Source organism: Doryrhamphus excisus, linkage group LG6 (assembly GCF_037039965.1).
Source record: "Doryrhamphus excisus strain RoL-2023G ecotype Guam linkage group LG6, RoL_Dexc_Guam_v1.1, whole genome shotgun sequence".
NCBI lineage: Eukaryota > Metazoa > Chordata > Actinopteri > Syngnathiformes > Syngnathidae > Doryrhamphus > Doryrhamphus excisus.
The window spans coordinates 11,634,977-11,658,014 of NC_136362.1; the positions used below are offsets into that span (position 1 = coordinate 11,634,977).

At 39.3% G+C, this 23,038-nt stretch overlaps 2 protein-coding genes across 4 annotated transcripts; one reads left to right on the top strand and one right to left on the bottom strand.

The window, feature by feature from the left end:
• Nucleotides 1-1,363: 1,363 nt before the first annotated feature.
• On the bottom strand, nucleotides 1,364-12,671 carry LOC131125582 (uncharacterized). 3 transcript variants are annotated; one of them, XM_058067248.2, is made up of 19 exons: nucleotides 12,604-12,671; nucleotides 10,355-11,294; nucleotides 10,105-10,287; nucleotides 8,529-9,015; nucleotides 8,362-8,462; nucleotides 8,252-8,277; nucleotides 8,113-8,153; nucleotides 7,983-8,027; nucleotides 7,690-7,822; nucleotides 6,394-6,553; nucleotides 6,186-6,309; nucleotides 6,088-6,119; nucleotides 4,713-4,776; nucleotides 3,517-3,548; nucleotides 3,297-3,360; nucleotides 2,183-2,284; nucleotides 2,075-2,088; nucleotides 1,846-1,879; nucleotides 1,364-1,700 (listed from the first exon to the last, which is right to left on the bottom strand). In XM_058067248.2, exons 1-19 carry the CDS (start codon nucleotides 12,610-12,612, stop codon nucleotides 1,631-1,633), a joined length of 2,661 nt encoding a protein of 886 aa, XP_057923231.2. In that variant the 5' UTR covers nucleotides 12,613-12,671; the 3' UTR covers nucleotides 1,364-1,630. The 3 variants fall into 3 exon arrangements, with proteins under 3 accessions (XP_057923231.2, XP_057923232.2, XP_057923230.2); XM_058067247.2 differs by having other exon boundaries at nucleotides 1,365-1,700; nucleotides 10,099-10,287; XM_058067249.2 differs by lacking the exon at nucleotides 2,075-2,088 and having other exon boundaries at nucleotides 10,099-10,287.
• Nucleotides 12,672-13,765: 1,094 nt separating this feature from the next.
• c8a (complement component 8, alpha polypeptide) lies at nucleotides 13,766-21,865 on the top strand. The gene is made up of 11 exons (XM_058066400.2): nucleotides 13,766-13,950; nucleotides 14,073-14,187; nucleotides 15,229-15,376; nucleotides 15,632-15,779; nucleotides 15,889-16,078; nucleotides 16,152-16,334; nucleotides 17,797-18,037; nucleotides 18,120-18,251; nucleotides 19,719-19,876; nucleotides 20,092-20,317; nucleotides 21,620-21,865. The coding sequence occupies exons 1-11, from the start codon at nucleotides 13,841-13,843 to the stop codon at nucleotides 21,769-21,771; spliced, it is 1,803 nt and encodes a 600-aa protein (XP_057922383.2). The 5' UTR covers nucleotides 13,766-13,840; the 3' UTR covers nucleotides 21,772-21,865.
• The last annotated feature ends 1,173 nt before the right edge of the window (nucleotides 21,866-23,038 follow it).

The following is a 23,038-nucleotide window of genomic DNA, read 5'->3' on the forward strand; positions in this document are numbered from 1 at the left end:
GACACAAAGCAACCAAGCCTGATGATGAACTCGTAAAATATTCAGTATTTGGATTCATGTGCAAACATTGTGTTCTTTTTGGAGAAAACAAGTATTGCATAATGTCAAATACTCCATACGATTATCTTATTTTCTTATAAACTGAAATTACATTCCTGGGGGAGTACAAGTAGGTAAATGGGTGTCCAAATCTGCAACCGCCAGCACAAAGATTTTAATGTTACAAGAATACTGTAATATCATGAAGAAAAATAATGAAATATCAAAGAAAAATGTTTTTTTTAAGTCATAATATGAGAAACTATGACAGAGAATTAGAGCCACACTGGAAAAAACATTGGAGATTTTGAGAATAAAAGCATACATTTAAAAGGAAAAAAATAATAATATTGAGAGAATGAAGTCGGAAATATACAAGAGCATATTAAATGTTTGTTAAACCATAATTAATGTTTGTATACATAACATTGTGGAGGGGAAAAAAAATCTGAAATTTCAAGAATAATTTCAAGAAAAAAAGTGGTCATATTAAAATAAAGTTGTAAATGTACATCAATAAAGTTGTACATTTGTGAGAATTTACATGAATAAAGCTGTAAATTTACAAGAAATAAAGTGGTAATATTAAAAGAATAAAGTTAAATTTACCAGAAAAAAATGTCAAGGGACTAAAGCCGTAAATTTACGACAATGGTCATACTAAAAGAATAAAGTCGTAAATGTACATCAATAAAGTTGTACATTTGTGAGAATTTACAAGAATAAAGCTGTAAATGTACAAGAAATAAAGTAGTAATATTACGAGAATAAATTTAAATTTACCAGAAAAAAAATGTCAAGGGACTAAAGCCTTAAATTTAGAACAACAAAGCCGTAACCTTACAAGATAAAAGTCATAGTATTAAGAGAATAGTCCAAAAAAGTCAAGAGAAAGACAAAAAAAAGTCGTAAATTTACAATTGTCATACATTAATGCAAATAAAGCTGTAAATATACGATAAAAAAGCATGAACTTTCCGACACCAATGGTATACGAATTTGATTACTGTTCAAAACAGTGCTCAGCTGTAATGGTCTCATTTCAACCAACTGGAAATGAAACTGCAATTTAAATACCAAACGTACAATGTTTTTGAGGTATTAAGTGACCAATACTGTATGCAACAAGTTACCAACATATATTATAAGACTTTGGGTATGATGCAGCGTAGCTGTACACCATTACAAACTACAACCACAATAATAAAGAATGCATTACGGTCTATGGAAAGGCAGAATACTACATTGCATATTTTCTACTGGATGCCTGGATGCCATTAAATTAAAAAGCGGTCATATTTTGGGTGTAAAGTTTATAGTAAAATGCCAGCCAAAGCATCCAACCATGACCAACATTTATTCAATGTAACCCAGAAAACAGTCAAACATTGAAAAAAAAAACATTAACAATGAAAGACATGCTTTAAACTCCAACATGTGAGTAATCATGTGTGCTTAGTGCAATTAGAAAGTCACACAAAAAATATAAATGTGATTCAGATAGTTTGCATAGTAGAACAAAGTGAAAACAAAAAGTTTTTTCCAATTTTGCATACACCCCAGTGGATTAGAATTCTATCGCTTGTTTTACTCAGAAGGTGTCAGCATACAGAGGTGGCGGGGGAAGGAGTTCCAGCTCGGAGAAGTCGACTTCCTGTTCGCTGTCATACATAACAAAAAAAATAAATATGTGCCTGAGGCAAGAATGTCACTGAGCCTTTATGCACAAGCATAAGTTAAGTATGCAAAAATCAAATAAAGAACTAAAACACTGCATCGCTGAATTTGTTTTACGTCAGTACTTACGGATATGGAGGCTCGTCAACGGCGCACAAGAAGCCTGGATAAAGGAGAACAGATAAAAAATGTCACACACATTCAATGGAAAAGCAGATACAAGATGCCACGGGCGAGACATCAAACGGCATAAAAGATTGTCCTTCAAAGTGATTTCTTTGTAGCCTCCTCTTAGCATCTGCACTATCAGTGAGCGTGACATTAGTAGTGACAACAGTGGAGCCGTAGGGACACTTACTGGGTGGGTCAGCACTTGGCGCCAGACACAATGGAAAGAAAATGGACAATGTTATATATCACATAATAATAAAGCAAAAACATGTTACGGATAGATAGAATGCTATACTTAGTAGGGGTTGGCACGCCGTTATCCACGGGCAAATCGCCAAATTCATCTTGGTTGTGTTGAAAGAAGATGGCCAGCTTCTGCAGGGCTTCGTGTCTTGTCCTTGAAAAGGTCAACACAAGATTCAAAAGGTGTGTCCAGGAAAAAAAAAAAAAGTGTGATTTTTTTTTTTTGCATGTTAAATGTTTCAGTTCAAACAAATTTAAATATTCGTCAACTGAACACAAAATGCAGTTTTGAAATGAAAAAAAAACTTTTTTTTACTATTAAAAGGTCCTTTCTTCCTGCAGCTGTCAGACTGTACAACCAGCACCGCTCCCAATAAACTTCCACACCGCTATGTACATATGTGCAATACTTTGTTTTTTATATTGAGTATAGTTACTCCAGACTCCATTCTCTGTGCAATATCTGATCAACCTCCACGTGCAGTATTAAGGCTCTAAATGCAATATATTATGTTCTATGTGAAGTATTTATATAATGCCTCATATTAACTCACTAGCAAGATATCAGTGTATTTGTACATAACTCTGAGTAAAACTGTTGATTTTGTTAATACTTGGGTTGTTTATATTGTTTATTTTTCTATATTGTGTATTTTGTACTGCTTAACTGATTCTGTACTCTTGCTGCTGTGCAATGCAAATTAACCCACTGAGGGACGAATAAAAGTCATCTTATCTTATCTTATCGAGATGCTGTGGCATTTGTGGCCTTTCATGCTTTAAAAGCCTAAAATGTGGCTGAATGACAACAATTCTGCAAAGATGACTGGGCCAAAATTCCTCCACAGCGCTGTAAGAGACTCATTGCAAGTTATCATAAAGTCTTGATTGCAGTTGTTGCTGCTAATGGTCCAACCAGTTATTAGCTTTAGGGGGGCAATCACTTTTTCCACACAAGACTATGTAGGTTTAGATTGTTTTCTCCCTTAAATAATAAAAGTTCATTTAAAAACTGCATTTTGTGTTCAGTTGTGTCGTCATTGACTAATATTTAAAGTTGCTAGCTGATCTGAAACATTCAAGTGTGATAATATTCAAATAAGTATGCACTGTCCACTGTAATAGTTACGTAGTTATGCCATGAACATTGTGTACGTTACACTTACTGAATATGTAGGTCCTCCATGTTGGCATCACTCAGGATGTGCTGGGTGCTAGCTAGGTCACATGCTGTTAAAGTGAAAGGACATAGGGCAGAGGTGAGCAAAGTGAAGGCAAAGGTCAGCTCATTTAGATTTAGAGCAAAAGCAGAGGTCACGTTGCCTTTTCAAATAAGGCAAGACAGCAGGGGGAAATCCTTCAACACCCTGGATAGAATCTACTCACATGTTTCAGGCATTGAGGTTTGTTGGAGAAAGCTATATGGGTGAAGAAAAAAAAAAGAAAACGACAGCATTATTAAGCATGAATTACATGTAAATACTTTAAAGGTTGTTGATAGTATCTGATGAGAGTGGAGGCAGGTGGGTAAAAGTGATTATGTGATACATTATCTCATGTTTTCCAACCGTATATGAAGTTATTGACTACCCCTTTTTTATTCTAATTCACGTTTCCTGAGCTCCATGTAAGTGGTAATGGTAATGGTTTTATTTCATTTAAACATGCATCAGATTACAATTGAATGCATCGCATAATCAGTTCAAAGTTCCAACATGTCCAAAAGGAGTAGGAAGAAGCAAAGCTTATTAAATCCTACCCCTCCATCTGGTACTTTTACAATCAGTAACTGTTACATTTGTTCACTTCCTGCTTTCATAATATAGTTTAAGTTTTAATTTAATTTTTTGTCCCGTACCGAAGTACAAGGTGATATGAGCATCCAATGACATAATGGGTACCATAGTAAGTGTCAATATAGTGATATGTATAGCACATCATGACTGGTTCAAGACTCTTCATCCTTGTATTTAGCAAACATCAACTGCTTGTATTGTTTCTTGAATTGGCTCAGCTTTGTGCATGAGAAGTATTGGATGACATTTTTAGCTAATTGGCTATTTTTAGCCTTATACATTATTTTAGCTGTTTGAAGATGAACTATATCAGCAAGTTTAAGTATTTGTGATTTTAGAAATAAGGAGTTAGTATGTTCTCTAGAGGTGGCATGATGAATTATCCTTACTGACCTTTTTTGCAGCACATTTAGCGAGGGAAGATTGATTTTATAGTTATTACCCCATATTTCCACATGATAAGTAAGATATGGTAGAACCAGAAAGCAATAAAGAGTGTGGAGTGATTTCTGATTGGTGTACACCAAAGGCGGCAAAAAAATGTGTATGAGGTGTTATTGTTATTATATTGTTATCTGTTTTAATGCTTGATAATGCTTAATTTAAGCAAAAAAAAAACCCTACAATTTGCTTTGACATGTAAATTTTTGACTACTAAGTTATTAATTATTGGAAAAAAGCTGTGCTAGAGTGAAGCCACACAATTCAAAGCACAAGGTGGCGAGAGGTGACTGTACACGTACATTGCGGAACAACCAAAAAGAACATGGAGCTTTTATGCCTTACTGGCTTTCGTGGGTGGGCGAGAGAGTCTCATCTTCACAGGCCCACTCTTCACTGTCGTCCGTGACTGCAGGGGAGAGGGTGGGGGGGGGGACAAATGGCTTCAATTAAGCAGTGCGCATGCTGAAGACTGACTGACACTGACGTTTGGCAGGGTCGCAACTAAGCCACCCCAAATCCACATCTTCTATTGAATTCCTTCACAATGGTAAAATAACAGTTGTCAGATATATGACAACTACTAAAGGGAAGGTATTTGGGTCAGGCCTTTTGGGGCTTTTAAGGTATCTTTCCAAACTCGGCACCGCTGCTTCGTGTCGCCTAACAAGTCTGTCTTAGCCCCGCTAGACATTTACTGTATAAGATCATATCCGTGTATCACATAGCGGCAGTTATTTGTACTTCTGTAAATAAAGTAGCCAAAATATTTAATCCAGGGGTCGGCAACCTTTACCTTATCTTATCTTAAGGCATATCTTTACTATCAAAAGAGTCATTTTACCCCGTCGCTCACTGAAGAAAAATAGACTGGAGCCGCAAAACAATTTAAAAACAATATATTATAAACTTTCAAAAGTTAGAATCTTTCTTAATTTTAACAAGTTGTAACAGCAGAATACAACAAATAGACGTGCAGTGTGCATGTGTAATGGATGTCAATTTATAGATTGACAGTATCATCTTTATTAAATGTGCAGCGATGTGCTCACATCCAGAGCTAATTGTGAGTCTCCCAAGATTTTGATTGGCTGTAAGATTTGGATGGAATTTTGGGATATCAAAGTAGTTCAGATGTGAAAAAGCGGAGTTGATGAAGTACTTTTGCTAGTATAGGGTCTCACAGAAAATCAGACTTTTTTTTTTTTTTAAACTCATTACATTCATTTATTCATTTTCTACCGCTTTTTCCTCACGTGGGTTGCTGGGGGTGCTGGAGCCTATCCCAGCTGTCTTCGGGCGAGAGGCGGGGAGAACGTGCAAAATCCACACAGAGATGGCCGAGGGTGGAATTGAACCCTGGTCTCCTAGCTGCGCACTAACCACTAGATCGCCGTGCCGCCCAAACTCATTACAAAGATGCATATTTTCCCATTCTGGTGTTAAAAAAAAAAAAAAAAAAAAAAACTTTGTGCATTGCGAAGGGAACCACAACAAAGAGGCTGAAGAGCCACCTGCAGATCTGGAGCCATAGGTTGCTGACCCCTGACCTAATCCATGCAATTCAACACCAATTCAAACTACAACCATAAGGATTACTGTCGCATCAATGGCCAGCATGGTGAGATAGTGGCTAAGACTTCTCCCTCACAGTCAAGTTCGAATCTCCGTTTGAGGTGTACCTAATAAATAAGAGTCAGTATATTTTTGTGCTACTTACAACTGCTTGTTAGTACAGGGTGGCTTGAAGACCTATAGAAGAAAAAAAAAAACATCTTAAAAATGACACCCTCACACTAATGTTCTCGTGTCAAATACCTGCTCCCGATGCTGATGGTGTCTCCCTCCAGGTTGCCACCACGTCCAGCTGCTTGGGCCTTCTTGCCAAGTTGGAGCATCTCCTTGATGTTAAGCTCCACATTCATCACAGAAATGTAGCCATCTGACAAAGTCCAGAGTCCAGTCACTGGAATATTCAACTGAACAAAACCCCCGAAAATAATGTTTTGTGTTTTTTTCAACTCACATCTGTTGCTTGCGTCCCGTGCCAGCCACTTGCCTTTCGGGCAGTTGGTGGTGCGAATGATACTGACCGTGTCGCCGCTTTTCACAGGAAGGTCATTCTTACGAACCTTGCTGGCTACCATCACCTTAGCATGATACATGGGCTCTTCAGCACCTGTCACCTAAAGAGTCACATCACCATTTTGCCTTTAGTTGTATAATGTTGAAATATTTAAGAAAACACATGTTTGTTATAATAAAATTGTAATTTGGGGGGGGGGTGTATATGATGAAACTATTATGGCAAAGAAAAAATACATTTTAGTAGCATAGATGTGAAATATAAAAATATACACTGTAGATTATTTTTTTTAAAAGTGGTAATATCAGTCATTCATTCATTTTCTATGAGGGTCACAGAGGGTGCTGGAGCCTATCCCAGCTGTCTTCGTATAGACATATAGACAAACATTCAAACTCCACACAGAGATGGCCGAGGGTGGAATTGAACCCTGGTCTCCTAGCTGTGAAGTCTGCGAGCAAACCACTCGACCGCCGTGCAGCTGTGGTAATATTCATTCATTCATTTTCTACCGCTTATCCTCACAAGGGTCGCGGGGGTGCTGGAGCCTATCCCAGCTGTCTTCAGGCGAGAGGCGGGGTACACCCTGGACTGGTCGCCAGCCAATCACAAGGCACATATAGACAAACAACCATTCACACTCACAATCATACCTATGGACAATTTGGAGTCGCTAATTAACCTAGCATGTTTTTGGAATGTGGGAGGAAACCGGAGTACCCGGAGAAAACCCACGCATGCACGGGGAGAACATGCAAACTCCACACAGAGATGGCCGAGGGTGGAATTGAACACTGGTCTCCTCGCTGTGAGGTCTGCGCGCTAACCACTCGACCGCCATGCAGCCATGTTAATATCATTGGATGACATGAGAAACAAAGTTAAAAGAGATTGTAATTTTAGGAAAATTACCTTGGGGAAAGTTATGACACTAAAACCATAATATTATAAGCACATTTCTGAAGATTTATAAAGAAAGTTGAAATATTTGGAACATTTATTTAAAAAAAATGCAAAAGTGCAAAGAGTGAAGTTGATATTAATAGGCTTTTTCACTGATATGACAAAACTGAGATGCAGTTTTTCTTTGAAATATATTTAACTTCTTAGCATATCTTCATGTGTTGCTATATAAAATATCAAAGCACCCTTGCATCCTTTCATATGTCAGTACACGGCCCAAGGTGGAAAACGGTTTGGACACCCCTGGTGGGGTAAAGCATTGAAAAGACCTACTTTGAACTTCTTTTTCATTTCATTCTCTTTCTTCTCTCTTTCTTTTTGCTCCTTTTTCTCCTTCTCCAGTCGCTGCTTCTCTCTTTTCTTCTGTTCCTTATAGTCAGCGGTGTTGGGGCTTTGGCGTTCCTTGCTGAAAACAAAGCGGATTGTACAGCAGCAACCAAATACAAATAAGATGTGCTTGGTATGAATAGAACCATATGGCTTTTATGGCTAAAACAAATGGAACCAGTTTGAGGCAGAACGTCTTGCTTTCATGAAAAGTATGAGTGATGTGTTGCATACTGTACCTGTGGACGTGATTAAGAGATGAATGTTCCCCCGGTACGGCGCCCCTGTTTGATCATCACAGTGGGAGAAAATCAAAGGCTGTCCTCCATCTGGCAAAAATCAATGTCAATTAAGAAACTCTGCACATACCATGGGTTCCGAGGCCAAATGTTAAGGGACGCCTCCTCCTTCTTGGGAGTAAAGAGAATAAATTCAGCACAGATGGAGTAACAACGAGACACACTTAAATTATACACAGTAAATTAGATAAACAATAAATACGATTTACCACTGGGTGGTTGTCCGCATATGGATCTGAAAAAAAAAATTGACAATGATGTTAATCTCAGTTGGGGCTTTGATTTATAAAAAAATGAAAAAGAAAAAAAATATCCTTACTCTTCAGGTTGACTTTCTGCTTGCGTGAGTTTTGGCAAAGGATGAGCTTGTTGAGGTTTTCCACATCTTCATACACGTTATCACATTCGTAGTCTTGCTCACTGACACCGAGAGAAGTAACAGTTAACAATTAACGCCAGCGAACAAAGGCTGGGATTCGATCTCACCTGGCATGCGTGTGAGTCTCATCACTGGCTGGTGCTTCTCGGAAAGCCGGCGTAGTTTCCTCAACAGCTGACAGTTCTGTGTCAACAAGACGAGGCGGTACGGTCGCGTCGTCACGCCAAGGATCCTGTGCAATGGACTCTGTCAGATTTGATGGTTCGGCGAAGCTTTCTGGCTCATGAGGTGTTCCGTTGAGAACGCCAAGCTTCAGATCTTGGATGAGGGGGCTCTCGCTGGCCCCTGTGGAGTTACATGCGTCCGACGGAGGAGCTCCACAGTCAGTCGGTGCGGGAGGTGGAGAGTCAGGAGCTCCAAAATCTAGAACTCCTAAATCTAGAGCGGCAATGTCAACGGTTTCAGGCTGTATTGGTTCCATCGCTGAATTCTCAAAGTCTGGAAAGTCAGGAGCATCCAGGACAGCATTGGAGACGGAAGGATGCTCCGATTGTGGAGCATCACTTGGCTCTTGCACGGGATCTCGCAGCATGTCTATGTAGTAGAAAAGCAAAATATTGCATAACTTTAACAGCACATTTCTTAAATTTCCTTTCTATTATTACAGGTTTGACAAAACAAACACAAACAAATCTGGACCGCCACAAATACATTTGGTTCTATCTGTTTTCCCTGGTTTACCAGTTAATCAGCCGACAGCATAGCGACTATATTTATCGAGTATCAAACAACCTAGATCAGGGGTGGGCAAACTACGGCCCGGGGGCCACATCAGGCCCGCCAAATGTTTGAATATGGCCCGCTTGTTCTTTCCAAAGTATTTGTTTTAAACTTAACATACAACCTGGTATCATGGCTTGAGCCAACCTTTTGATGGTTTAAGTAGCTTTTTTATGAATTTCGTTTATTTATGTGGTCTGCTGTTTACAAAGTGCTCCTGAAAAAAAGAGACACAAGCAGATATAGCATAACATATTGCATGACACTTTTACAGATACAATAATTGTAGGTGTATATATATATATATATATATATATATATATATATATATATATATATATATATCTCAATTTGGTTAAAGCAATATGGCCTGCGAGTCAAAAAGTTTGCCCACCCCTGACCTAGATAAACAAGCGACTAGCGACAATTCTAACAAAGATTCTTTTGGAGAATCAAAAGTTAATGCAGGTAACGCATCATGGCCAATAATCCAAATTTGACCCTTAAGCCCCTACTACCCTGCAACCCAAAGCCGCCGTAAATAGATTGCAGCCCTGCGAGAAACTGAAATGACCCAAACCACAGAGCCAAGAAACAAGAAAGGAGTTTTTCAAAAAGACAAAGGTTTTCTACGAACCACACCAACCGCCAAACTACACAGCAGGCATAGTACTTGTTAAAGATGAGACTGAATTGAGTTATTTAGAGTTCTGTTACAAATAATGCTATCTTCAAAAGACATTAAATATTGAGTGTCTGGCGTTCATGGTTTTATGTCATACCCAAAACTCCAGCGAAAATACAGGAACTGTCCACTGATGTCCAATCAAATTATACAAAAATCACATGACCCGCATCTAAAATAAATAGCAAAGAGCAATGAAAATGTTAACACACCATTACCCAGAGGTTGTCGGTAACAGCTGAGATCCAACAATGGAGGTCTGGGGGGCTTTAATGGCTTTACCGCCAGTGACCTCAAATCGGGTAGAGGCTTCTTTGGTGGAGCAGAGTGGGAAGGAAGTGCAGTGGTTGCAGGAGGAGGGTCATTCTTCTCCCGGCCACATTGCTTGATTACTGCAGGCTCTTTGGAGAAACAAATTCATGATTAATTTAATTAATGCAGATAGAGTGAGAGAACAATGCGGCGTACTTCGAACGGAGCTGTTGACTCTGGAGAAAGGTCGAGCAGAGATGCAAGCCAGGGGTGGAAGACACACAGGTGGAGGCGAAGGTAGGTCGGACTTCACGTATTCCATGTTCTTCGGTGGCGAGAAGAAAGCCCTGTCGTGTGATACGAAGTCAGGGGAACGCAGACTCTTCGATCTGCTGGAGATCAACATCTGCTTGCAGGAGAACTTCTTCTTGGCTCTCTCCAAGGTGCTAATGATGCGGTTTTCCGAGTCAACGCTGGTCTCTGCTGACGGAGGACTGACAGAGACATCTGGACTGGAGAGGCGGCACTCTGTGGTTGATTGGTCACCTTGGAGCAAAACGCCATCCCCTGACGTCTGTTTTTCCACCGAGGGCAGCTCGCCAGGAGCACTGGAAGGTCTAGTGGTCAATTCGGCGTATGTGTGCTCCTCTCCGCTTTCTGTGCTCATTTTTGACACTTTAGATTTAAAAGGAAGCAGCAAGTTCTTCTTCTTGAGTTTGGCTTGCGGAAGCACTTCTTTCACAGTCTCCGGTTCCGTCTGGGTCTCTTTTTTTGATTGCGGGTCACATGTGTGCTCTTTTCCAGGCAGGATGGGAAGCACCTGAGGCATGTGGCGTTCTCTCAAGGACTGACGTGTCGTACTGTCTCCATCAGCGGATCGGGAAGATGGAGAGATCTGCTGAGGTTGTGGTGGAAAAGAAATTGGCCGCTTTCCCCCAGAAGCCCGCAGTCCATCTCTGAAGATAACTCTGGGAACCACTGTTGTCTTGTTTTCTGTAGCAATATTGATACTGTTAACCACGGAACTGCAGTGGCCCCCAGCAGGAGGAAGGTATTTGGGTTTCTCAGCTACGGCTGGTCGAGTGCTTTTGGATTGAACCAGGAGGGCCTCCTCCTGAAACTTGGCCCTCAGAGCTTTGAAGTTGATTACACTCTCCTGAAAAACAGACAATAATTTAATTAACCTTCCTCTTGTGTTAGCTTTCTGATATCATCTCTTAGGTTAACGGGTCGGTTTTGACCCATGTATTAAATCAGCTACAAAATACACTAAAAACAATAAGTTACCATCAAATTTGCGTCTCATATCTTGGTTACCTTCTTAGACTTCCTCATCCTTTAAAATGTTGGTTTTGATACTTTTGATGTGGGCATGTAGGCCTTTTTTTGTCACTATACCCCTCCATTTCAATTTCCAAAAATGGTAAAATGAACCTCAAAAGAATCATATTAATAAATTGAAGGTTCTTTTGTTACCTGGCTATTACTGAGGGCTATAGAACATATCTCTTAAATCAATTAGTTTGATTTATTTTCTCATTTTAGTATTAATCACTAAAGAGACAATGTTGTTCGGGTCAATTTTGACCCATATATATTAATGTCAAGAAAAGGTAGAAAAAGTTATTGTTTTCAGCAACAGAACTTTAGTATAAACTGAAATAAAAAAGCAGAACAGGTCCAGATATTGGTTCACTGTACTTCTTGCCATTCTTTCCATGATCCAAATTGTAAATGTGAAATCAGCTAGTCAAATGAATGAATTCACCTCACATGTCTGGACCTTGTTTTTCTACTGATATACTGGAAAAGTAGTCAAAATGAGAATTCCCTGAAGCTTACATGATGAGAAGAGGAGCTGGTTTTCATTGTGTTGGCTAATTGTACACTTATGCTTTTGGTTGTGGCTCAAAATATTGCTTTATAGTCATATTATTATAACCGGGTCGAAACCGACCCTCACAATACAGTGGTCATAATTTCAACTAGTAAAAATTATATTATGTTGTTGAAATAGAGTTTCCTGACAAAGTCAAAAAGCCTTGATGCAATATACAAATGTTATGTGATACTTTTTATGCATTAAAATGTAAAATGCCGACCCTAATAAAAGAGTAGGGTTAAATAAAAATGTAAAAATTAACTATGGACTGCTTCCTCTAGGAATGTTACACAAACAAATATCTTCAACCATTGTACACTAAAGTAATTTTTTTTATCTTGTTCAATTTAAACACCGCTGTTTTTAAATGGAAATCCATATATTGTTAGAAATTAATAACGTGTTTTTGAGTAAAATATAAATATCTACTAGTAACCGTGGGCTTATAATTGCTTTTCTAGAAATAAGCTAATCATACACGACAACATAACGTTACCTGGGGCACAATGTCATTAAATGAGAAGCGTCTAAGCTACACAAGTCATGATAACGCTAATTGGCAACAAAATACGTAGTTCTTTACCTCCTCCATTGTATCCCGTTTTTTTCATCACTGACCAGGTTTGCGCATAAAGCAACCTGACGTTTAGTTTAGCTAAATGTTTTTTTTTTTTTAGCTTCTTAGAACAACTTTCAAGTAAAGTTTTATGCTAACCGTAAACGAAGCTAACACAAACAATTTTGAAAGCACCACCGGTGTTGTGCTGCGCGTGCGTACAATGCGTCACCCCGTACGTGCGCGTTCATGATGTTGCACCAGAGGTAACGGGCACGCTCAAGGAGTCAAAATTCAGAAAAATGTAATGTAATGTAATGTAATGTACTTTTCATTTTGTTTGCTGGCAAATTTAGATATATTTTTTTCTTTTTAAATAAAATATAGCCATAACAGTACAATAGATAAACCGTAAAAAAATACAATTAAAGTATTAAGATTAAGATATGCCTTTATTCGTCCCTCAGTGGGGAAATTTGCAATATATATACATATTACATATACATATATATATAAATGTATATTACAAAAAACGGAATATGTGAATTTGCCCGGAAACAAAATCACAAATATTGGGAAATATAACATTTTGGGTGTGATTAAAACAAAATGTAATTATGAGTTGCCAAGTGACAGCCCCAAAACAAAGAAGTGCTTGGGGATCCAATACTTAGATCGCAATCAAATACATTCATTCATTTTCTACCGCTTTTCCTCACGAGGGTTGCTGGAGCCTATCCCAGCTGTCTTTGGGCGAGAGGCGGGATACACCCTGGACTGGTGGCCAGCCAATCACAGGGCACATATAGACAAACAACCATTCACACTGAACATGCAAACTCCACACAGAGATGGCCGAGGGTGGAATTGAACCCTGGTCTCCTAGCTGTGAGGTCTGCGTGCTAACCACTCGACCGCCGTGCCGCCCAATGTGTATTTATTATTCATTCATTCATTTTCTACCGCTTTTTCCTCATGTCTCTTTTAAATTTCACAGTTTCTCATTTCAATTAAATATGTATTGTAATGTAATCACATACAATTCTTTATTGTTTATTGAGTTCCTTTTCAATTTGTCTGTTTGTCATGAACAAGAAATGACTAATATCAACTTTCCCAGCTGTTGTAAGAGCCATTGTTTGCTCTTCATCAATGATTGACTGTGGCCGGTCAAGATTTTATTGACAGGAAGACCCTTGGGATGACAGCAGCTGTTTTGTGATGTGCCATTTTAGCCTTTGACATTATCTCATTGTTGTCTAGAATGGGAAGTATAATTAATTTACTCCTATGTTTGTGCATGGTGCATGTTTTGATGCATTTTAACGCTAATGCGAATGCGTTCAGGAGGCCGTGGACGCCAGCACTAAACAGGTGCAGCCTATATTGTTGTGATATGTTGTGATATGGTTAGCAGTAATTTAATACATTTTGCACATTGCTGGCAATAGACATGGAATTGAGACGATAATGTTTTTGTTTTTTTTTTTTTCAAGAACAAGCATGACTGCAGTGAGGAGTGTTAGAGCTGTAAACAGACCGATACCAATCAACTGTAAACTGGAGAGCTGGACTGCATGGACATCGTGTAACTCTTGCACTGAACAAAAGGTAACACCATTTATTCTTTTGATTGGATTGCACACCAAATGTGTACAAAGTATGCCAGTAAATCCAAAGGGAATAATAACGCTGTTAAGTACAGTGATTACCTTTGACGGATGGGGTGAGTAGGGCTGCACGGTGGGTGAGTGGTTAGCACACAGACCTCACAGCTAGGAGACCAGGGTTCAATTCCACCCTCTCCGACTTCCTCCCACATTCCAAAAACATGCTAGGTTAATTAGCGACTCCAAATTGTCCATAGGTATGAATGTGAGTGTGAATGGTTGTTTGTCTATATGTGCCCTGTGATTGGCTGCCGACCAGTCCAGGGTGAATTTATGGTTCAGTTTATGACAGCAACCCTTTCAGGTACTGAAGCAGCAAAAAGCCCCAGACCATCACACTACCACCACCATATTTTACTGTTGGTATGATGTTCTTTTAGCACACAGACCTCACAGCTAGGAGAGCATGGTTCAATTCCACCCTCGGTCATCTCTATGTGGAGTTTGCATGTTCTCCCTGTGCATGCGTGGGTTTTCTCCGGGTACTCCGACTTTCTCCCACATTCCAAAAACATGCTAGGTTAATTGGTGACTCCAAATTGTCCATAGGTATGAATGTGAGTGTGAATGGTTGTTTGTCTATATGTGCGCTGTGATTGGCTGGCGACCAGTCCAGGGTGTACCCCGCCTCTCGCCTGAAGACAGCTAGGATAGGCTCCAGCACCCACCGCAACCCTCGTAAGGATAAGCGGTAGAAAATGAATGAATGAATGAATGATGGAGTGAGTAACGAGGATGAGTACCCATGAAATCCGATTAAGTGTAAAACTTGAGAGTTTTGAACAACTCGTTCCTGGCTACCCACTTTACAACTTTATATATTATATATGTTATATGTAAAATAGGTAAGTGGGTGACTTCCTTTCAGGCATCTTGAAATGTCTAGCTGCAAACATGTGATATATGTTATGTATGCTCAAAATAAACCATATAAATAAACCAAATAAATCACAATAAACCATTACTATTACTACATCCTCAGTTCCGCTTCCGAAAAATGGAGAAACCTTCGCAATTTGGTGGGACACAGTGCTTTGAGACACTGTGGGAGACGCTGGCATGTCCAACAGCAACCGCGCAGTGTTTGGTGCCAGATTACTGCGGCGAGAGCTTCACCTGCAAAGAAACTGGCAAGTTCAGCCTCATTTTGGAGTACGTATATTAAAGCAGCATTAAGAGACTATAAATGTCACTTAATGCACTACAAATGCAAACCAACAGCCTTAATGTGTACATGCATACTCATAAGACCTTAAGAGGATATTTTAAACCACCAATAGGCAACATTAGAGCTACTAAGTCAGTCGCTAATAAGTATTCTGCATATTTCTGCTTGAATGTAAGCTAAAGAAAAGATAATGTATATTTGTGTTTACACCCTGCAGGCCGTTGTATCAGCCAGTCCCTTCGCTGTAACGGAGAGGCAGACTGTGATGATTTTTCCGATGAAGATGGTTGTGAAGATTTCAACCGGAGGAATGACAAGTGCTCCACGTTCCTCACCATCCCTGGTGCTGAGCGTGGCACTCAGGGGTAATTGTTTGTTTTGGAGTTTTTACCAATTAAGATGATAATTTCCTTAAATAGTTGTGTCCACTTTAGCCGTTATGAGAAAAATATATAATAACACATTTTTTTTCAGGTATAATGCTTTGACTGGTGAATTTGTGGATCATGTTTTGGACCCAAAGTACTTTGGAGGACAATGTGAATACGTCTACAATGGCGACTGGAGAAAGTTCACCTATGACTCCTTCTGTGAAAACTTGCACTACAACGAAGATGAGAAAAACTACCGGAAGCCTTACAACTACCACATTTACCGCTTTGTGGTACGAGGATTTCTTGCTTCTTCACAAATGTACTTGGCTGAACGGTCATGACGCAAAGATTCCCTTTATGCAGGCAGAGGCCACATCAGAGGGCTCTCAGGAATACTACAGTGATGCGGTGAGCCTGTTAAACGCAAGGAAGACGATGAGGTCCTCCAATGAGGGCTTTTCGCTCGGCGTCTATTACGTGCAAGGTGGACTGAGAGGAAGTAAGGAGTCCGAGTTTTTACGCAACGTATCACAGCATAAAAGCCAGGTACTGTATGTGTAATCATTTTATTTATTGCTGTCACCAAGACTAAACTGACTATTGCATGGTATATGGTATGTGGTATATGGTATATGGTATATGGTATATGGTATATGGTATATGGTATATGGTATATGGTATATGGTATATGGTATATGGTATATGGTATATGGCATATGGCATATGGCATATGGTATATGGTATACACTGCATTGTGTACAATACCTGACAAAATTCTTATCACTCATCCATAATACAAAAACACAAAAACACATTATTATTACTGGGCTGCACAGCGGACAATTGGTTAGTGCGCAGACCTCACAGCTAGGAGACCAGGGTTCAATTCCACTCTCGGCCATCTCTGTGTGGAGTTTGCATGTTCTCCCCGTGGGTTTTCTCCGGGTACTCCGGTTTCCTCCCACATTCCAAAAACATGCTAGGTTAATTGGCGACTCCAAATTATCCATAGGTATGAATGTGAGTGTGAATGGTTGTTTGTCTATATGTGCCCTGTGATTGGCTGGCCACCAGTCCAGGGTGTACCCCGCCTCTCGCCCGAAGACGGCTGGGATAGGCTCCAACACCCTCGTGAGGATAAGCGGTAGAAAACGAATAAATTATTATTACTGAATTTGATGTGTTTTCTGTGGAAAAAATGGCCTATTTTCAGAGAGAGAAAAAATCCAGACCAAATATGTGCAAAAAAAAGCTATTTTTTATCCTTACTTGCATTACATCCATTTCATTATTATAGTAAATATAACCTGGAATCGGCTGCACGGCGTACGAGTGGTTAGCACGCAGGCTTATGTATATGTTATATGGTATATGGCATATGGTATATGGTATATACTGCATCGTGTACAGTACCTGACAAAATTCTTATCATTTATCCATAATAATTTGACTTTTAGTTGCTCATTTGGATTCAGAAACGCATTATAGTTACTGACTTTTACTGAATTGGATGTGTTTTCTGTGGAAAAAAGAGCCTATTTTCAGAGAGAGAAAAAATCCTGACCAAAAATGTGCAAAAAAGCTATTTTTATCTTTGCTTGCATTATTTTTGTAAATATAACCTGGAATCGGCTGCACGGCATTCAAGTGGTTAGCACGCAGGCCTCACAGCTAGGAGACCCGAGTTCAATTCCACCCTCGTCCAGCTCTGTGTGGAGTTTGCATGTTCTCCCCGTGCATGCGTGGGTTTTCTCCGGGTACTCCGGTTTCCTCCCACATTCCAAAAACATGCTAGGTTAATTAGCGACTCCAAATTGTCCATAGGTATGAATGTGAGTGTGAATGGTTGTTTGTCTATATGCGCCCTGTGATTGGCTGGCGACCGAAGACAGCTGGGATAGGCTCCAGCACCCCACCGACCATCGTGATGATAAGCAGCAGAAAATGAATTAATGAATAACACGGAATGAAGCCGGTAAAATGTCAACATGTATCTGTTTGTGGTCAGGACTTGGGCTTCATCAGGCTTTTATCCACCGTGGAAACAGCTCACTTCAAGATGAGAAGCGATAAGCTGATGCTCCATGAGGATTTCTACCTGTCGCTGATGGATCTCCCTGAGCAGTATGACTTTGGCATGTACTCCCGGTTCTTCGACACATTCGGCACCCATTATGTCACTGAAGGAACCATGGGAGGAACCTTGGAATACGTGGTAGTGGTCAACAAAACATCCATGGCTGAATCAAGTAAGGGTGTGCCTTCCTGTTTTTGCATAAGTCAAATATTTTTCATAGCTATATTTTGAAGTCATTATGTATCCTGGTACAGAACTTGAGGTGAAGCAGGCCGGTTCATGCTTGGGGGCCTCTATTGGTTTGAGCTATCCGGTCAGCGACTTGGGAACAGCAGGCCTCTCAGTGGGGGGCGATATATGTAAAAAAAAAGGAAGCCTAAGTCAAGGTGAGAAAACATGGTGGGGGGGCAGAAGACAAACAAAAAAACCCACTAAATAGTAGGGGTGTCACGAGACACAATATTTTAACATTGCTATACAGAAAAAGTACAATGATAAAATATATAAAAATATGACAATATAGTACTATCTACTCATTTAATTTTTATTATGTTACATTCTTCTTCTGTGTATATGATAGCGGCCCCGCCTCTCCCCATCGAGACATCTTAACAATACCTGATATACAGTGGTGTGAAAAATGCTAATAACTGATTGGGCCACCTTTAGCAGCAACAACTGCAATCAAGTGTTGGTGATAACTTGCAATGAGACTCTTACATCTTTGCAGAATTGTTGTCATTCAGCCACATTGGAGGCTTTTCCAGCATGAAGTACCTTTTTAAGGTCATAGGATTCAGGTCAGGACTTTGACTAGGCCACTCCAAAGTCTGAAGTTTTTGGTTTGGTGGACTTGCTGGTGTGTTTTGGATCATTGTCCTGACCAACAACCCCAGACCATCACACTACCATCACCATATTTTACTATTGGTATAATGAAATGAGGCGTTACTTTTACACCAGATGTAATGGGACACATACCTTCCAAAAAGTTAAACTCTCAAACCACAGAGTATTTTCCCAAAGGTATTAGGGATCCGTAATATTTTTCTTGAAGAAAACTGAGATTAGCCTTAATGTTCTTTTTGTCCAGTAGTGGTTTTGGTCTTGGAACTCTGCCTAGTCATCTTTGCCTAGTGCCTGTCTTATGGTAGAGTCATGGTGGACACTAATCTTAACTGAGGCAAAATGAGGCCTGCAGTTCTTGGATGTTGTTGTGGGGTCTTTTGTGACCTCTTGGATGAGTCGTTGCTGCGCTCTTGGGGTCATTTTGGTTGGGTAGCCACTCCTTGGAAGGTTCACCACCGTTCCATGTTTAAAACCATTAGGGGATAATGGCTCTCACTGTAGTTGGCTGCAGTCCCAAAGCTTTGGACATGCCTTTATAACCTTTTCCAGACTGATAGATCCCAATTAATCGAATTTATGTTATAATAGGAGGGCAATCACTTTTTCACACAGGGCTATGTAGGTTCGGATATTTGTTCTCCCTTTTAAAAACTGCATGTTGTGTTGTCAGTGACTAATATTTGAATTTAGTTGATGATATGAAACATTAAAGTGTGGCGAACATGAAAAGGAAGGATGCAAACAGTTTTTCACACCACTGTGTTATCTTAAATATCTTTTCTTCCCCTCTTTGTTTGTCCTTTTAGAACAGATAACAACCAAAAACCAAAGTATATGGGACAATGTACTTTATACATATTAATGTGAACATGCGTCCAATTATAGTTTATCATTGTTTTCAAACTTGTCTAATATAAATTGAGTTGAATTGAGGAAATGAAGGATTGGAATATTCATATAATGAGCTGTGAAGCTGTAATAATATCATTTTTTTTTACTCACAGCCAGAGACACAGGTTCCGCTGTGATTGAAGATATTATCACTCTGGTGAAGGGGGGGTACACAGACACCGGCAGCGGCTTGTTGGCCATCAGGGACCCTGAAACTTATCGCAAATGGGGGGCAAGTCTTAAATACAACCCGACAGTCATTGAATATGAGGTAAGACACTTGAAATGATTGACATCACAGCACTTAGATATGATGCTCATTATGCTTCATAGTGGCTGTGAGGATGACATGTCACTTGATGATTAGTACAATATTTGATCTTTTGGCAATGTAAAGAAATTATTTCTGCATCCATACCTTTTTTTGTGTCCATGATCTAATTTTTCTAGTTTTTTCCTCCTTTTTTCTCCTCCTCACCGAGTCAGATCATGCCCATCTATGAGCTGGTGCGCCTGAGCACGGCCTCCGATCACGTTGGGGTCAGACTGGCTAACCTTCAGAGGGGCTTGGATGAGTACGAGCAGGAGTTCAGCTCCTGCCGCTGCGCCCCCTGCAAGCATAACGGCGTCCCCGTGCTCGTTGGTACGTCCTGCAGTTGCATCTGTAAGCCGGGCTACCAGGGAGAGGCCTGTGAGGACACGAAGCGAACAGGTGAGGCGTTTGTGTCAGGAAAAACTCATTTTTACTTTGTTGCATTGTGATAGGGAGGAACCCCCAAAAGTGTGACAACCCATCTGTGTTAGCCAACATTCGCCTGTGTTCTTCATATGAGTAAAAAGTCAACTATTTTAGCTTTATTCTTAATAATGTTTGTATTAAAAAAATATTATTATAATTAAAACTAGTCCCATTATATCCCCCAAATTTTAATTTATTTTGTTTAGTTTGTTTCTTCTATTACGACTTTGAAAAGTGAATTTTTTTTGCTCATATATCACAGATTTATTCTCGTAAGACCGCAAAATTTTTCTCAGAATATTTTGACTTTATTCTCATGAAGTTTTATTCTCTTAATTATGACTTTATTTCCATAATATTTTAATTTATTTTGTTTATTTTGTTTCTCCTATTACAACTTTGAAAATTTACATTTTTTTGCTCATATATCACAGGTTTATTCTCGTAAAACCGCAAAATTTGGCTTCATTCTTGTCATATTACAATTTTTCTGCAACCTAATTTTCCTAAAAATATGAGACAACAATATTTACAATACATTTTTTCTCATAATATTACAAATGTATTCTTATAAAATTTAAAATAAATAATAAAATATTTAGGCTTTATAATTGTAAAATTGCCGCTGTTTATATTTCTGCTGAAGTATTTTTTACATTTTAATTTTCCAACGACTTCAGTTTTCTACTTCTGGATTTTCTTCTGATAATGATGACTTTATTCCCATAATATCTTCTCATATTACAATTTTTCTGCAACCTAATTTTTCTAAAAATATAAGACAAAAATAACCATTTTTTTCATAATATTAAAAATGTATTCTTGTAAAATTGTAAATAAATAATGAAATATTTTGACTTTATAATTGTAAAATTTCTTTTACTCCCATAATATCTTGCTTATATTCTAATTTTTTTTCCCCGCAACCTAACCAAAATCTACAACTTAATTTGTTGTTTTGTTTCTCATATATTTCAAGTCGGAATACTATGACGCCTAATTTCACTTTTGCCACTAAAATGACTGAATTATTTTTTTCCTCATAATATTCATTCATTCATTCATTTTCTACCGCTTTTTCCTCACGAGGGTCGCGGGGGTGCTGGAGCCTATCCCAGCTGTCTTTGGGCGAGAGGCGGGGTACACCCTGGACTGGTCGCCAGCCAATCACAGGGCACTCTCATAATATTATTTCTCATTAATATTTAGTTTGCAGTGAGAATTTCAAATACTTTGTACGAACATTTTATTCTCCATGTTAAATTCTCCCCACAGGAACCAGGACGGATGGGTCGTGGTCCTGCTGGGGAGATTGGTCTCCCTGTACATCGGGAGGGAAGCGGCGTACCAGGGCCTGTAATAATCCTCCACCTGATGGAGGCGGGGCTACATGCCTGGGCTCCTCCTCTCAGAATCAGTCTTGTTGAAATGACGTGCTGATTTACTCAAATAATATTAAGTCATTGATGGTTTAAATAACGTTTGAGACAAATTGTTTTTTTTTTAGACAAATTGTTTAAAATAAACACATAGAAATAAAACATTTGTGTTCATTCATTACACAAGGAGATATTAAACAAGGACAGATTATTGGTCTAACATGTGAAATCACTGTGCAGCAGAGCAAGGGAGGTCAGGTCTACCGCCCAGATAAGGAAATCCGGATCACTGTGACATCACAAGGAGCCTGTGTTAGAAAAAAACAAGTGACTGTAGAATGATTGAAGCCCATTATGCAGAGGCAGCAGAATTGCGCAAATAACAGTACTTTAATGAGCACAAATAGGTGAAGGTACTCACAGGAAGTCAGGAACAAACGGCAAAAGGCTCCGTGGAAACGTGCACGGTAGTTTTGGCCGGTAATGGTATGTTTGTGGCGGCACAGGCGAGGAGAACAGAAGCAATGAACAACGCGTGTACTTGTGTGGTGTACTTCCAAGTAGGAAGTACACCACACAAAATAAGAGCACCAAACAGGAAGTAACCCTTCCTGACATTTCAGCAACAGTACCAATGTCAGACACTTGGAGAACAAAAAGTATTTTTGGAAGGATCTTTAATGTATTATGCTACCACCTCATGATACTGCTGTTCATGCAAGTGTCTACCCATGAAAATAGATAAAAATGCTACTATGCTAACATGCTAATGTTAGCAGGCTAGCATATAGCATGATTATGGTAAGTGTTTACAAATGTGTCTACCCATGAAAACAAGTGCTCTGACCGTTTTTTTGTGGAGTTATTTGTGAAAATGCAGAAAATGGTCGCCATGTTCAAAAATCCATATTGGACCTAGACATAGCACGCTAGCAATGCTAACGTTAATGTTAGCAGGCTAGCATATAGCATGATTATGGTAAGTGTTTACAAATGTGTCTACCCATGAAAATAGCAAAAAATGCTAGTATTCTTACAGTAGCATGTTAACAATGCTAACATGCTAACATTAGTATGCTAATGTTGCTAACACATAGCATGTGCAATGTCCCAAACAAGGGCTCTGACCATTTTGTTTTGTGTTAGTTATATGTGCAAATGCTGAAAATGGTCTCAATGTTCAAAAATCCATCTTGGACCCACACATAGCATGTTAGCAGGCTAGCATATAGCATGATAATGGTAAGTGTTTACAAATGCATTTACCCATGGCTATTTTTTGCTATGCTATTAGCATATTAACAATGCTAACATG